Source organism: Macaca nemestrina, chromosome 13, assembly GCF_043159975.1.
Source record: "Macaca nemestrina isolate mMacNem1 chromosome 13, mMacNem.hap1, whole genome shotgun sequence".
NCBI lineage: Eukaryota > Metazoa > Chordata > Mammalia > Primates > Cercopithecidae > Macaca > Macaca nemestrina.
In genome coordinates, this window is record NC_092137.1 from 50,742,949 (window position 1) to 50,756,950 (window position 14,002).

The 14,002-nt window shown below is 35.9% G+C and overlaps 1 protein-coding gene across 29 annotated transcripts in view; it reads right to left on the minus strand.

The window, feature by feature from the left end:
• The window catches only part of LOC105465018 (neurexin 1), a 1,132,644-nt gene that overhangs the window by 619,911 nt on the left and 498,731 nt on the right, over positions 1 to 14,002 (minus strand). For all 29 annotated transcript variants that reach the window (XM_071077376.1, XM_071077375.1, XM_071077378.1 and 26 more), the window contains 2 exons: positions 8,724 to 9,107; positions 1,738 to 1,941 (listed from right to left, as the gene is read on the minus strand). In XM_071077376.1, the coding sequence (XP_070933477.1) occupies positions 1,738 to 1,941; positions 8,724 to 9,107 (588 nt within the window). The remainder of the gene's footprint in view (positions 1 to 1,737; positions 1,942 to 8,723; positions 9,108 to 14,002) is intronic.

Sequence of the window (14,002 nt, forward strand, 5' to 3'; positions counted from 1 at the left end):
TTATTTTTAAAAGACTATGTAGGATGTTTTCTATTTATTTTATATATATTTGTTGGTTTGGGTTTTATTATTTAATGCCTTTGGGGAACATAAAAAATATAAACCTAGATTCTGTTTCCATATAGCTGAGTTTGTCATGTGTCGTCAACCGCATCAGAAAAGTGGTTGCAAACAGCCAAGGACCAGCACCTACACAGCTCTTTCTACAGAATGCTTTGCTGTTCGAAAATTCTCATGAGTGTTTCCACTTTGACTAACAGCAGCTTTACTGCATGCAATTAGGCGATTTGTTTTGATCGGCTTGTAATAACCTGTCATTGTCACTAGAGGGTACTCTAACAGAACAGTAAAGGAGAGTGCTCTGTGTTCTTAAAGTAGTATTTTTTAACCTTATTATTTAATTTCACTAATGTTAATTAAATATAATTATAGGCAATAAGATACCAATGGGATAATTTTATATTTTATGAGTTATCATTCTGCCCAGCACAATTTGAAAATGTAGGTGGGGTTTCCACAAATGCCTTACCTCATCACATTTTATTACTCTTTTTTTTTAGGTAAATCTACGTAGTTTCAAATTTTATTTTTCTCTCTCTGTTTATTCATTTCTATCTACGTGTGTTTAACACTGTCAAAAATACAGTAAAACCTCATTAATTTTGACTCCTCTTATTTTGAAACAGTGATAACACTGCAAATTTGGGCAGAATATTAATTCTTCCTTTGATATGAGCAAAACTCTCTTAAGAAAAAAAAAAAGTTAAACTCATAAACAAGATTTTGAAAAGCCAAGTTTGGGAAAACAACTGATTTCCAGTACTTTATGTTGATGGCACAGTTGGCATGAAACAATGTGCTAATTATAATTAATTCTTATCCAACCACTAAAATCAGCCTAGACAGTCCTTTCCTTGATAAGACTTTCGAAACTATTATGATTTTGAGTATAATTTATAAAAAATAAAAACTGCTTAAACAAATTTTAAAATCTGCAATTCAGACTTTTTCCTAATTCAGCCTGGTTTTTCTCCATAATTCATCCAGATTGGTGAGGTTTTACTGTAATGAGTCTTTCTTAATGCTACAATTAAGCAGGAAAGCATTATCTCTCTGTAGAAGAGCCTGTGTCTCTAGTGTTCTCATGGCTGTTTGCTAAGGGCCGCAGACTTTGGGCATTGAAGGGTTGTGGATCGCTATTTGATAGCAAAATACCACTACACAGTACTCCAAAACAGAAAAGATGGGGTACCACAAAGGTGACTATTCAAAGGAGAAGCCCATGGAGTCGAGTAAGAACAGCTGTTGATCTCAATAACAAAGCAGAAATCTGATATTTTGTGCAAATCTTTTCTAAATAAACACGTTTTTATTTATCTGCAAAGATGTCACCTACAACCAATCTAAATGTTAGTGAATATATCAACAGAAAATTCAGCCTGAGGCAACCTCAGGCTTAATCATTTACATTTTCGATTAACCTCACTGACAGACATGGCTTCTCTTTTAAGAACCCTCAGTGGTAGAAATCACAAAACAGTAAGTTATGTTAAACATAAAAAAAATAAAAAAATAAAAAGATGCCCCCCAAAACCTAAAATTACTTTAAATGATGGAAATAAGACCATTAAATGTTTTAATTTTCCATGGCAAACAGGCTACTTGATCAATGTTTGCAGGCAAAATTGAACAAAAAGTAAAAAAGTGTTAGTTCAATGGGGGAAGGCAGGTTGTTACCTAGATTGACCGTCAGTTTCACACGTCCTGCATCTAGCTCCAGGCGGAGGGTGTCAGCAGAGTCTCTAGAAGTGGTTGCCATCAGAATGCCATATGCACGCTGGGATCGGAACCGTAAGGAAACATCCTCAGCCTCCGTGTGCATGACTACAGGGAGCTGAATTTTCATAAACATGCTCCCATCATAGCTCAAAACCGTTGCCTCTAGAGATGGAAAATGAATATAATAAGTTCTTGGATGGTAGAGTGCATTAATACTTTAATAAGGAAAAGGATCATTTATTATCACTTAAGACTTCTAGAACAAAATACTACAAAATCAATTCATCTTCTTCAAAAATAAACAAAACTGTAAGCTGGAAAAGAGGTCAGAGTAGAGGACTTCCCTTGTGAGATATTTTCTAAAGCCCAGAAACATAGATATCATCAGTTTCTTTTCTTTTCTTTCTTTCTTTCTTTTTTTTTTTTGTTCCCATAGCACTTTCTACTTATAGCATTAATCATGTTGAATTTTGAGGGTTTGATTATGTGTCTCCCTTCTCAAGAGCAAAGATCACGTTCTTTTGTACAGTCACAGTGTGAGCCTAGTTTGAAACACCAGCAAAGTTGCGGATTTTTTTTGTTGTTGTTGTATTTGTTTGGGTTTTGTTGTTGTTTGTTTGTTTGTTTGTTTGAGACAAAGTCTCTATTCCCAAGGCTGTAGTGCAGTGGTGGGATCTCAGTGCAGCCATGACCTCCTGAGCTCAAGCAATCTTTCCACCTCAACCTCCTGAGTAGCTGGGACCACAGGCACATGACACCATGCCAGGCTAGTTTATTAACACTTTTTTCTAGAGATGGGTCTCCCTTTGTTGCCTAGGCTGGTCTCAAACTCCTGGGCTCAAGTGACCCTCTCACCCAGGTTCCCAAAAGGAATCTGTGCCCAGCCTCCAGCAACTTTTCAATTCATGTTTATGTACGGTGAGCCCACTGACCAGTTCTGTGAAACTGGTCAACCTTGCCTGGGCCCTGAATTATTCATCTGCACAATAAGAGGGTACTGCCAGAAGATTTCTTAGGGCTTTGATCTGTCCTAAAAACCTGTAGTTCTAGGAGAAGTTACTATCATCATTTTTTCATAATCTCTGCCCTGATGGAATTATTTTTAAAAGAAAAAAAAAAGAAATATGGCTTAACTGTAGGAATTGGGCCAGTACTTTACCAAAGGTGATGTTTGAAAAGAAAAAAGAAAAACTGATATTACCAAACAACAGACAACGCTTCTTTTGAGCCATTATGTTTAGCAAGGTAATTTTTACAAAGGCTTAAACTGTTGCTTCCTTTTAAGGTTAATTTATAGAAGGGGAGTAACTTTAAATATTATCTATTAGCACAACCCTGGTGTCCTGAATACTTGTCACCCAAAGCATAATGATGTGCCTTTGTTATACTAAATAAGCATGGGGGTGGGACTGAGGAGCTTTTAAGGATGTTTGTTACTAAATCAAGGTAGATGACATCAATAGGGAAGTTGCTTAGTACTGTCTTAAAGACACAAAGAAACGAATAGAAAAACTGTTGATGACAACCTGATGGCTTTAAGAAAGAGTCAGGACTCCTTAATGTTAAGTACCATATGGTAGTGGAATATTGCAAAACAAGCATGAATCAGTTTGCTTTCTCATTGGTTCCAATAACTCAGGATGATACTTAATAAAGAAAAAAATACCTGGAATTAAAATGAACCTGGAAATTCTCATTATTTTGCCTACTTACACAGCATAGCAATTAACTGTACTGATACAACTGTGTTCAATATTGGGACTATATTCAGAGTTGTGGTTTTGCAAGTTTATCTTTCAGAAAGTCAAGTACTGTTTCTATAAGACTTTAATCATTATTTGTTGTCATTCTGGGATTAAGTGAGCATCCAGAGCCTCTCCAAGCACTGACTGTTCCAGGTCTCCCTGCTTAGATTAGCTCCCTTCTCTTTTCCATCTACCTCTTTACTTAAGAGATCTCAGTCAACTCATATGCTCACTCCTCTAATATTTATTAAGGGTTCTGACTTCTCTCCTGAGCTCTAGCATTCACTGCCTATTGGAAATTTTCAACTGGAATATTATAGGTACCTTATTAAACTCTTAATTCACTCCCTTCAAAAACGAACAAACTCAAAACATGCTCCTTCCTCAGTCTTCTCCATCTCAGTAAATGTGATAAACCCATTGCTCTGACCTAAAGCTTTCTGATTCCTCTTACTCTCTCTGCCATGTCCAATCCATTTGCAAGTCTGCAAGTCCTACAGGCTCTAATTCCAATCCACATTCTGAATTGATTGCTGCTCACCTGTGCCACTAATGTCCCTCAGACTTTGCTCTCATCTCTCACCTACATCACTGTAGTAGCTTCCTCAACCGTGTTCCTACCTTTTTTTAACCTATAAAGATCAGTGTGACCCTGGCCCCAGCCCGTCTCTCTGGCCTCAGCTTTAAGTATGTCCCCTTTCTTGCTCAGTGAGCTCCAGATACACCAATTTCATGATCTCACTGAAGTGTTTGCACTTTTAGATCCCTCTGTTGAAAAATGTTTCACCCCAGATCTTTAAATAGCTGGTTCTTTCAGCATTCAGGTATTTGCTCAAATGTTACTTCAGAGAGGCCTGCTATCCCCTCCAGTTATTCAATAGATATTCACCATTTCATTTTGTTAAAATGATCATTTCTTGCTTGTATAGTGTTATCTGTATTTGCCCTTTAGAATACAAGCACCTTGAGGGCAGAGATCAGTCTCTTATATGCATTGCTCTATCAGCAGCAAGTGCCCCCATGATGCCAGGCCCGCAGCAGAGCCTCCATAAATATTAATTGAATCAATAATTGCACACACACACACAGTGAGCTAATTTCAATTTGAATATCAAGCTTACATAAATGCTCACCAAAGAAATTAAGTATTTATTCTGCTTATTGCAAGTGAAATCTAATTTCAGTAATGTGCATGAACAAAATATTTAATAAAGTCCACTTTGAAGGCCAAAATTGGGCTGCAGAATATAGGCTAGGGAAGTGTCTATTTGCTAAAATAGGGGCCTCATGGTTAGGCAATGCCCTAAGCACTGATAAAACAAAATATGGTCTTTCAAAAATATAGTGGTTCTATATCACATCATATTTTTTTCCAATTAGGCAAGAAGTTTCTCAAATGGGAGTGAAATCCCAGTGGTCAAAGACCAGTGCAAATAACCAAATTGCTGTTGTTCAAAAAATAATTAAAACCTGAGTGTAAAGCTATAGTGAATTCTAGAGAGAAAAATGATCGTGGTATAATTTTAAAAGAAATTTGATCTTTACTTTTGTTTTTCCTAAACTAGACAATCATGATCCATACCTGTAAAGCAACAAGTACCTGAAAAAAAGGGTTAAAGCCATTATCATGTGTTCAGTTACTTTGGTATCATACAGATAAAATGATCAAAACAGTGTTTGTTTTCTCCTCTTTAGTTAATCTGTACAACTAGGATCTATTATTCAATAATCATACTTTTGAAATAATCATATTCTTCTGGGAAAATTAGCTTAATTTGATTGAAAACTAAATCGGGGGCACCTCGTTTTAGAAATACAGATGACTGACAACGGATCATAAATATAGTGGGAAATACAACCCAGAGAAAAAAATAATCAGAATCATTAGCCTTTAACATTCTCCAAAAAGCTGCAGGACTGAAATAACATAGTAAAGTAATAAAACTTGAGTGCCCCCGAGTGTCATTTTAAATAATTCTCAATGTGAAAATAACTTGTTGATAAATGACAAATGAAAGTCTAAATGATTCCTCATAATTAGAGTTAATGTTTAATTAGACAAGAAATGGAAAATGCACAGGGTTGTAGTCTAGAGTTGCCAAATAAATGGTAAACAACATTCTGACATTTGAAGGTTATGCTATTTGGCAGCATCCTTGAACACTAGTAAAATTATTTCATCATTTAGAATATACAATAAATCTTTAAAAGGCTAATTCTAGTATAATACTTCCCACTGGGGGAGAAAAACAGTTTCAACTTTGTCTTCTATATCTCCTTCTCCCTTGTCATTAAGTTTGATAAATTTGCTTTTCTGCATTATTCTTTGTTGCAGTCTAAAGTGTACACCTGTACTCAGTTTTGCCGAAAGGCAGTCACATATTGTGATCAACGATGAAAATCAGACAGGGAGCCAAATTATATTGCTCTGACATCTGTCCCTCCATCTGTTAGAATTTAACAAACAGTATAAAGTAGATATCTGATTATATCAAAGCTCTTATTCTTACATATGACTGAGAATAATTTTTATATGATCAAGTCTCCACAAATTCTGTTTTATTAAAAATAAAGCAGAAGGGAAGGTACTAAATTTAACTTTTAATCATTGAACATTATTTCTGTACTACTCCTTCTTATAGGATCAAAACATGTAAAACAAAATACTCTCTTCTTGTCTGCCTAAGTTAGCAAGTATTTTGTTCTTTCTTATAAACTCCTTTGCCCCCTTAGGCAGGATAAACATCTCCTATAATGTGATTGCAACATACTTTTTCCATGGTGAACTTTCTAAATCCAAGGAGTTGAACATGCTTTTTAATTACTTTGAATAATTATTTTCATAAATATTAAATTATCATTTTTTGCTCAATAATAAGAAAACAAGTTTAAAAGTTATCTATAAAAAAAAAAAACTTGAAGAGTTGTCAACTCGTATTTGATCAACAACAGCCTTATCTGATCAATGTGTGTCTGGAGAAGAAACTCAGTCAAAGCCCCTTCTTTTAAATTGGAAACTCAGAGGTTCAGGCATGATCTTGTGTTAACTGAACTAGGGCATAATAGCCAGGAGCTGGACAGAAACTAAATTTTGTGGTATTGAGTATGACAACCATCACACATTTCCTTTGCTGTCAGGAGGCACCCTAACGTGAGCAAGAAAATTAATTCTGAAAAGCAAAGGACTCATGCAATACACATAGGTAATCCAGTAACAAGAACCACCCAAAAATGCATATAGCCAACCTGGAGACAAAGAAATCTGCAGAAACGTCCAGCCTCCTATCAGATAAAGAAGTATGTCAAATCCCAATGATGAAGTTTGCTATTAAATTCTCATTTACAAATCTACATATGCTTGCTGACCCTTTTTCTAATCATTGCAATATATAAATATTTCTTCTCTCTCATCCTGGCTCGAAAAGTCTACAATTTCTATTTTCATTTTTGCCATATGTAGTAGCAGAATATTGCCACAGGGTGGTACACCACGCATATTTAACGGAAAGCTTCCGTAATATATGTGACAGTTGAGTTATACCCTTTTTTCAGCTTCACTTAACCAAGAGGCATCAGAATAACTGGCAGCTCTCTGAGTGATTAAAATTAAAACAAAACCTTAAATCATGCAAGTCTGCTAATCTCATATTATGCCTAACTGTATTATACCTTGCAAGCTTTGTTCATTGTTCATCCTTTTGGCAATTTCCAAAAACAAAACTAAACAAACAAACTAAAATTGGGAAGAAAAATGCAAAGAGGAAACTTATAAAGAATATACACCATACGAACTAAACTATACAGAAATAGCTAAGTTGTACTGACAATTCACAGAAATTGCAGTTAGCTACTATCATAAAGAGAATGAATATATCTATATCTATGTGATAACATATCCATCTATTGACCCATCTAATTGCATGACACACAATAATAATAGCATATGGTAAGTGGTTTAATATATGATTACTATATTACTGTTAAATATTTATATTTTTAATATTAATCACAGAACTAGTAAGTTGATGTACCTCCTTTTTAAGATAAATAACCAAAATCAGATTTCAATTTTGGATTTCACAAAACAACCCCTCTTTTTCCTAGGCGGTTTTAGGCAAACTGAATTGAACTATTTCAGGAATAAAAAAGGAAAACAATAAATATTCATAGCTTAAAAATAGATGCCAGGTACTTTTAGGCTAAATATGTAATAAAGGAATGTTATTTGTAGCAGGTGAGGACAATGGAAAAACTCATCAGTATTTTTTCATATTGATTTTTAGCTCCATTGTTGAAAATAAGTGACAATGGGTGCAGTGACTAAAGCATTTGTCTGAAACACTGGGTCGATGGAAGAATAAGCTTAGAACTATTTGTTCTGCTATTTATTCCTTTAGCCTGTTCTGCAGATCAACTGGGACGGCTATTACCCTTCAGTTTTCTTTGAATCCTCATTCCTTTTATTTTATAGGGTGAGAAAAAGAAAAATAAAATGTAGGTTTGCCTCCTATTAGAAGAAGAGAGGTGGCACCTGCTCAGAACTTCAATAGGCCCAGCTAAGCTATAATAGCAAATTGGTAAATGAATCCTCTGCAGTTGGTTAGGTCCTAGCCAAAGGTAAGTACTTTTTCTATTAGGGTACACTTCCAGAAACACTGGTGTACCTTAGGTGATTGAAAGTCAGCTTACTTTTCAGAGAGGATATTGCCTCTTTTGTAAGTTGACTGAAGTGAAATGAACAGGCTAACTTAAGTCTCACCCAGTTGGGTCAGGGAAGTTGAAACTAATAGCTTAGCTTGCCTCAAATGCTATTTCTTACCATGGGTATTAGCACTAGAAGCCATAGGTATGTCTAATTCATGCCTCTTTTACTGTCTAATGTTCTGAAGTTAAAAACTGGGCAAAAAAGACAGCAGTTATTGTCTATAATACATCTTAGGCTCATACTCTAGAGGATACTAAAGATTCAAGTTTCTATTCCTGCAATATACTTAAGAGCTGTGTCCTTTCAGAATCAAGCTCTTTGAAAAACATTAAGAGCTCATTAGTAATCCATGTCAGGTATGGCTGCTCAGCTTGCAAACAGAGTTTACTTCAGTAGGGTATGCATTATGTTTCAATGGTCAGCACAGGTTTGAGGTCAACAATTAATACAATTTTCATCTCAGGGAGTTGGCTGTTGGGGTTTTAGAATCCTACCTCTCTCACATGACCTGCCAAGATAGCCTGTTCCGGAACAATCACAGACATATCTGTTCCACCCATCCCTGCACATGCCATTGTTTTTGCAAGGGTTGCTAAGGCACGGTTTTGCTGTTTCCCTTGAGCAGGAGGGCTTCACTCCAGCTGTACTTTGAACTTCAGCCATTTGCCGGATATCTTTGCTTTGGCCATCGATGAACAAATCCCTGATGCAGCCCACGTAGCCATAGTTGAGCAGAGCAGTCCACACCTCGGTGGGGAAGACAAGGCCAGCTTTATTTTCTGGCAGGCCCCCCAGGTACAACTCATCATCCAGGTCCAGAATCTCACTCTCACCAGGAGCAGTGTAGGGAGTACGCAATGTGTTGACAGAAATGGTACCTATTGCAAAGAGAGGACAATGCACAAGTCTTTAAAAAGCACCAATGTGTTACAATTATCTTTCTGTCTTTCATCTGCTTAATGGTTAACTCTTTGGAGGCAGAGAAATATTATTATTCTTTCTATCCTCACTTTCTGGTATTTCCTAGAGAAATTAAGAAACCCATGGTATGAAGAAACTTTAGAAATAAAAGAGACTAAATGGTTCCATTTGAACTTGAGAATGAAAACCAAAGTGTACAGCCAACAAATAGTGTTTGAGAGCCTCTAACAGTTCAGCCAATGCATGTATACATACATTAAAAATAAAGAAACTATCATTCTATATCAGCCTCTAGAAGAAAGTCAGATTCCTCTTGGTTAGTGCTTGCTTTCAAAGCTAATATCCAACTGCAAACCAAGGAAAGATTTTATGTTCCTATTTTAACTGACTTGATTACTCTGATTGAGCGCAGTAGTTTCACAGATTACCTGTGTTAAAATCTGACTTCATCACTCCTCGCTGTATGAACCTATTGATTAACTTACAGAGTTTTGTTTTTCTTATTCATAATATGGGCATAATAATATTATCTACCTCGTAGGGTTGCTCTTATTGTTAAATAAAATAATACTAGTAATGTACATGGTTTATAATAAATACTGTATAAATGTTTGTTGTTGTAGTTCAGTGAAATAATCAAGTAAAATCAGTTGCTTCCTTATTTTTAAACCAACCTAGTGATTTATTTAAATTAACAAGGATTTCTTTTTCTCACTCCAAATGTTAAGGAGAAAAAATCTGTTGGTTTATAAATACAAAGGGCTCTAAGTCCTAAGTATGGAATAACCAGGTATTCATCTACATGGGATCATTTGAGGGTCACAGAAAAATATTAGTGGAACCCATGAACAAAAAGAAAGATAGAAAGCACATTCCTGATCAAAACGTGCATGCATACTGCAGATTACCAAAAATTCCACTGATATTCTATCTTCAGAAAGACCTTTGTACAAATGCAACTATGATGCCTGGACAGAACACTACAAGGCCCCACAACCACATTATCCCAGATTTATTTTTCAGCTCCAGATTATAAGGCAGGATAGCAAGAGTCTGATGAGAGAGAGAGAGGATGAAAAAAGGTGTGATAGTATGCTGGGGCATGGGCATAGAACCTCAGGTATTTAGGGAAGAGACACAAGAGAGATCTGGAGATGGGAGGGGTGATACAGAAGTAAGGACAAAAGAGGAAGTAGGGGGTGAGTAGGGTGTGTGTAGGGAGATGCATTTTAGTTGCTACACAGAATACCAAAGGCCCGCCCCAAGTGAAAACACATATCTAACTAAGGATGTAAGGCTGCGGGCCCCGATGTTGTGCCCAGGAGTATTCCAAATCCCAGCAGAAGGGCCCCCTTCAATCTGTGCAGTGTAATGGGATCTGTCTTTGTGAGGGAGAAGGGCATGGAAGCCACTGACAAAGACTGCTCAGGTGGCCGAGTCATTAAGAGGATATTTGGCTCTCTAGACTTTCAGAGAAAGAAAAGGGAAAAGCTCCTAGGGGAGAAACACTCAAAGGCATTGCTATTTTGGCCTTCCAATGAGGGGAGCAAAATAGAGATTTCCTAGGGAAGCAGCTAAAAGGGAAAAGGACAAAGTATTCATTTTTATTGTTCACATTTGTACAAGTGTCTAGAAGAAAACTCTCATTTAGGAACATATGGGAACCATCAAATCCTATTTAGAAAAATATAAAGCATGGCATTTTGGGGAAATACAATTTATAATATTGAGAGGGAATGGTGACTCTTTTCTATTTCAAAAGGAATGATCATTACATGCATTTTTAAAGCATCATTTTGTATACAGCACTATTCAAAATACCTACGAAGTGAATAAACAGATGGTCCCTATCCTCTGCAGTAGCTAATGAAAGTTAGAATATGATGAGAAAGAGTGTCTTTTAATGACAAAAGGAAAGGTGGGCACTTTAAAAAAAGAAAATATTATCACGGAAAGCAAAGAGTTACATGCAATGAACAAAGTGTCATGTACTTTTTTTTTTTTTTTTTTTTTCTGAGACAGAGTCTTACTCTGTCACACAAGCTGGAGTGCAGTGGCAGGATCTTGGCTCACTACAAACTCTGCCTCCTGCTTTAAACAATTCTCGTACCTCAGCCTCCCAAGTAGCTGGGATTACAGGTTTACGCCATCACGGCCAACTAATTTTTGTATTTTTAGTACAGATGGAGTTTCGCAATGTTGGCCAGGCTCATCTTGAATTCATGGCCTCAAGTGATCCACCCACCTTGGCCTCCCAAAGTGTTGGGATTACAGGCGTGAGCCACCGCACCCAGCCAATGTGACATGCTCTTAAATAAAAGGGAGAGGGATACTACTCTATTTTCCAATTAGTTCAATAAGGCTTCCTAAAAGCAGTAGAATTTTTGAGGATTTGATGAAATGACACAGAACTTAGCAAAGGAACAATGACTAATTATTCCAAGTGTGGTGATATATTCCAATATACACATACATATATATATGTGTATATATATATACACACACACATATATATATAACATATATGTATTCCCATATGCTTTTTTTTATTCAGCTCAGAAGGGGGAGAAAAGCCCTTGGAAAGGCTGTACTGTCCTTACTCAGGGTATTGTAATTCTGACACTAAGAGAACTCCTGGAGGACTCCTGAGACAAAGAAATTCATTGGCTTCCACAGCTCACTTTCTCCCCCTATTCCATGTAGTTTCCATACCTTGGTGCACTGTGTCTGCACTCACTCTCAGGGGCAGAACTGCTGCCAGGTGGTTCAGACAATCATTCTTGACAGTTTGTCTGACAGTAAGGTTGGAGTAATTGTGTCTCTTGATTTTTATTTATGGTGTGTTAGTGCTTGCTTTGAGCAAAGTATTGTAAGAAAGTTCAAATAAGTTATTTTATTAATGTGCTTGATGATATAGACAGGGTAAGATTTTTACAGTAACTTTATCATTAGACTACAGTTTTCTGAACACAGTCATAAAGAACACAATTTTCAAATATCCCAGTGCACACTTACACATACACACACACACACACACATACACACTGAAACAAATGTTTAAAAGAAAAAAAAAATTAACTCTATGACCTCTGAAGCACGTTGATATTTTATGTCTTATTATGTCATTTTATTAAAACAAATGCTGGACCATCAATGGATTTTCGCACCAGCTAAAATGTTGTAACCCACGGTACAAAAAAATAACTAAATAAAAAACAAAAACAGATTTAAGATTTAAGGGCTACTATCACAAAGAGTAAGTTTTTCCCATAGTTCCTTATTGTCCCTTTGACAGACAATTTTAGAGTTCTCATAGAAAGAACAAGCAGGCCAGGCATGGTGACTCATGCCTGTAATCCCAGCACTTCGGGAGACTGAGGTGGATGGATCACCTGAGGTTGGGAGTTTGAGACCAGCCTGACCAACATGGAGAAACTCCATCTCTACTAAAAATACAAAATTAGACGGGCACGGTGGTGCATGCCTATAATCTCAGCTACTCGGGAGACTGAGGCAGGAGAATCGCTTGAACCCAGGAGGCAGAGGCTGCAGTGAGCCGAGATCGCACCACTGCACTCCAGCCTGGGCAGCAAGAGCAAAACTCCACCAGAAAGAAAGAGAGAGAGAGAGAGACAGAACAAGCAACAAAACATGCGACAGAAAGAAAAGGGAATTTAATACTGCCTTTAACTCAAACATAATCCAAGAAAGACTAGAACTTACATTGAGCTCTGGATTCAAAGTTAAGGAGACACATCAGGCAAATGGATGGATCAGATATCAGTCACTGGAATATTATGCAAATAGACACCATAGGATGAAGAAAATAGGGCTGAAAATCAAGTACTATTTTATCAATATGCTTTGCTAATCTATATGAACTTGTATTTTAGAAAATCTTTGTAAAAGAGATGGCAAATAATCAGAAAGTAAAGAATTTAATTCAAGTGGGATGGAAACAATTATTTTTATATTTTGAAAATTCATGGAGTAAACATGGTTTGAATTAATAATTAAATTTTATTACTGAGACAAACGCAAATAGAAATTTATATTTTAGCTTAAACATGTGTCCTGAAATAGGTACATTTCCAAAAAGGGATTTGAATCCCAGATCTCCTTAATGATTTTTACTATGGATATGAATCAAGGACATATTCACCTAGCAAAAGAGTCATCACAGAATCTGAATTAGTTTAAACCGATTTAACTCATACATATAAGCATAGTGAAATTTAAATATTAAGGTTCCCGTGTGCTTATTTTATTATAATTGAGTTATAAAATCAGTGGTTACAAAGAACATATCAAATTAATATTTAAACCTGGTTCATTGATAATTGAAGAAAATTGAGTAGTTGCCAAACTCTATACATCAATGGAAAAGGAGAATTTTCCAAAGGCAAAGGTAAATAAATGTTTAAATACATTTTTAAGAGAAAACAAAAATCTGAATATATTAATGGGTCATCCCTCTATCTTTTTCCAGGAACCACAAATATTGACATATTCTTTTTTAAATAGTTGGATTCTTTCATACATTCTACCCCTTCTACTATATTTATGTTTGAAGTTTCTGGTAAATTAACTAAACGTTTTATGTAAATATTGTTACATTAAGGCTGCCAAAATTGGGGAACAGTAGTCATATTTGAGAAATTATCTAGATCAAGTTTTCATGCTTCACTATTTAAGAATCCAAAGCACCCTGCTATGCTATTTTAACTTTTAAACAAATGAGATCACAACTAAAAACTAAATTATTTGTGGACATACAACTTTTATAATTTTAATGTAGAAACTGCATTACATTATATTCTTACATTTAAAGCTATTTTTTCATGACATATGC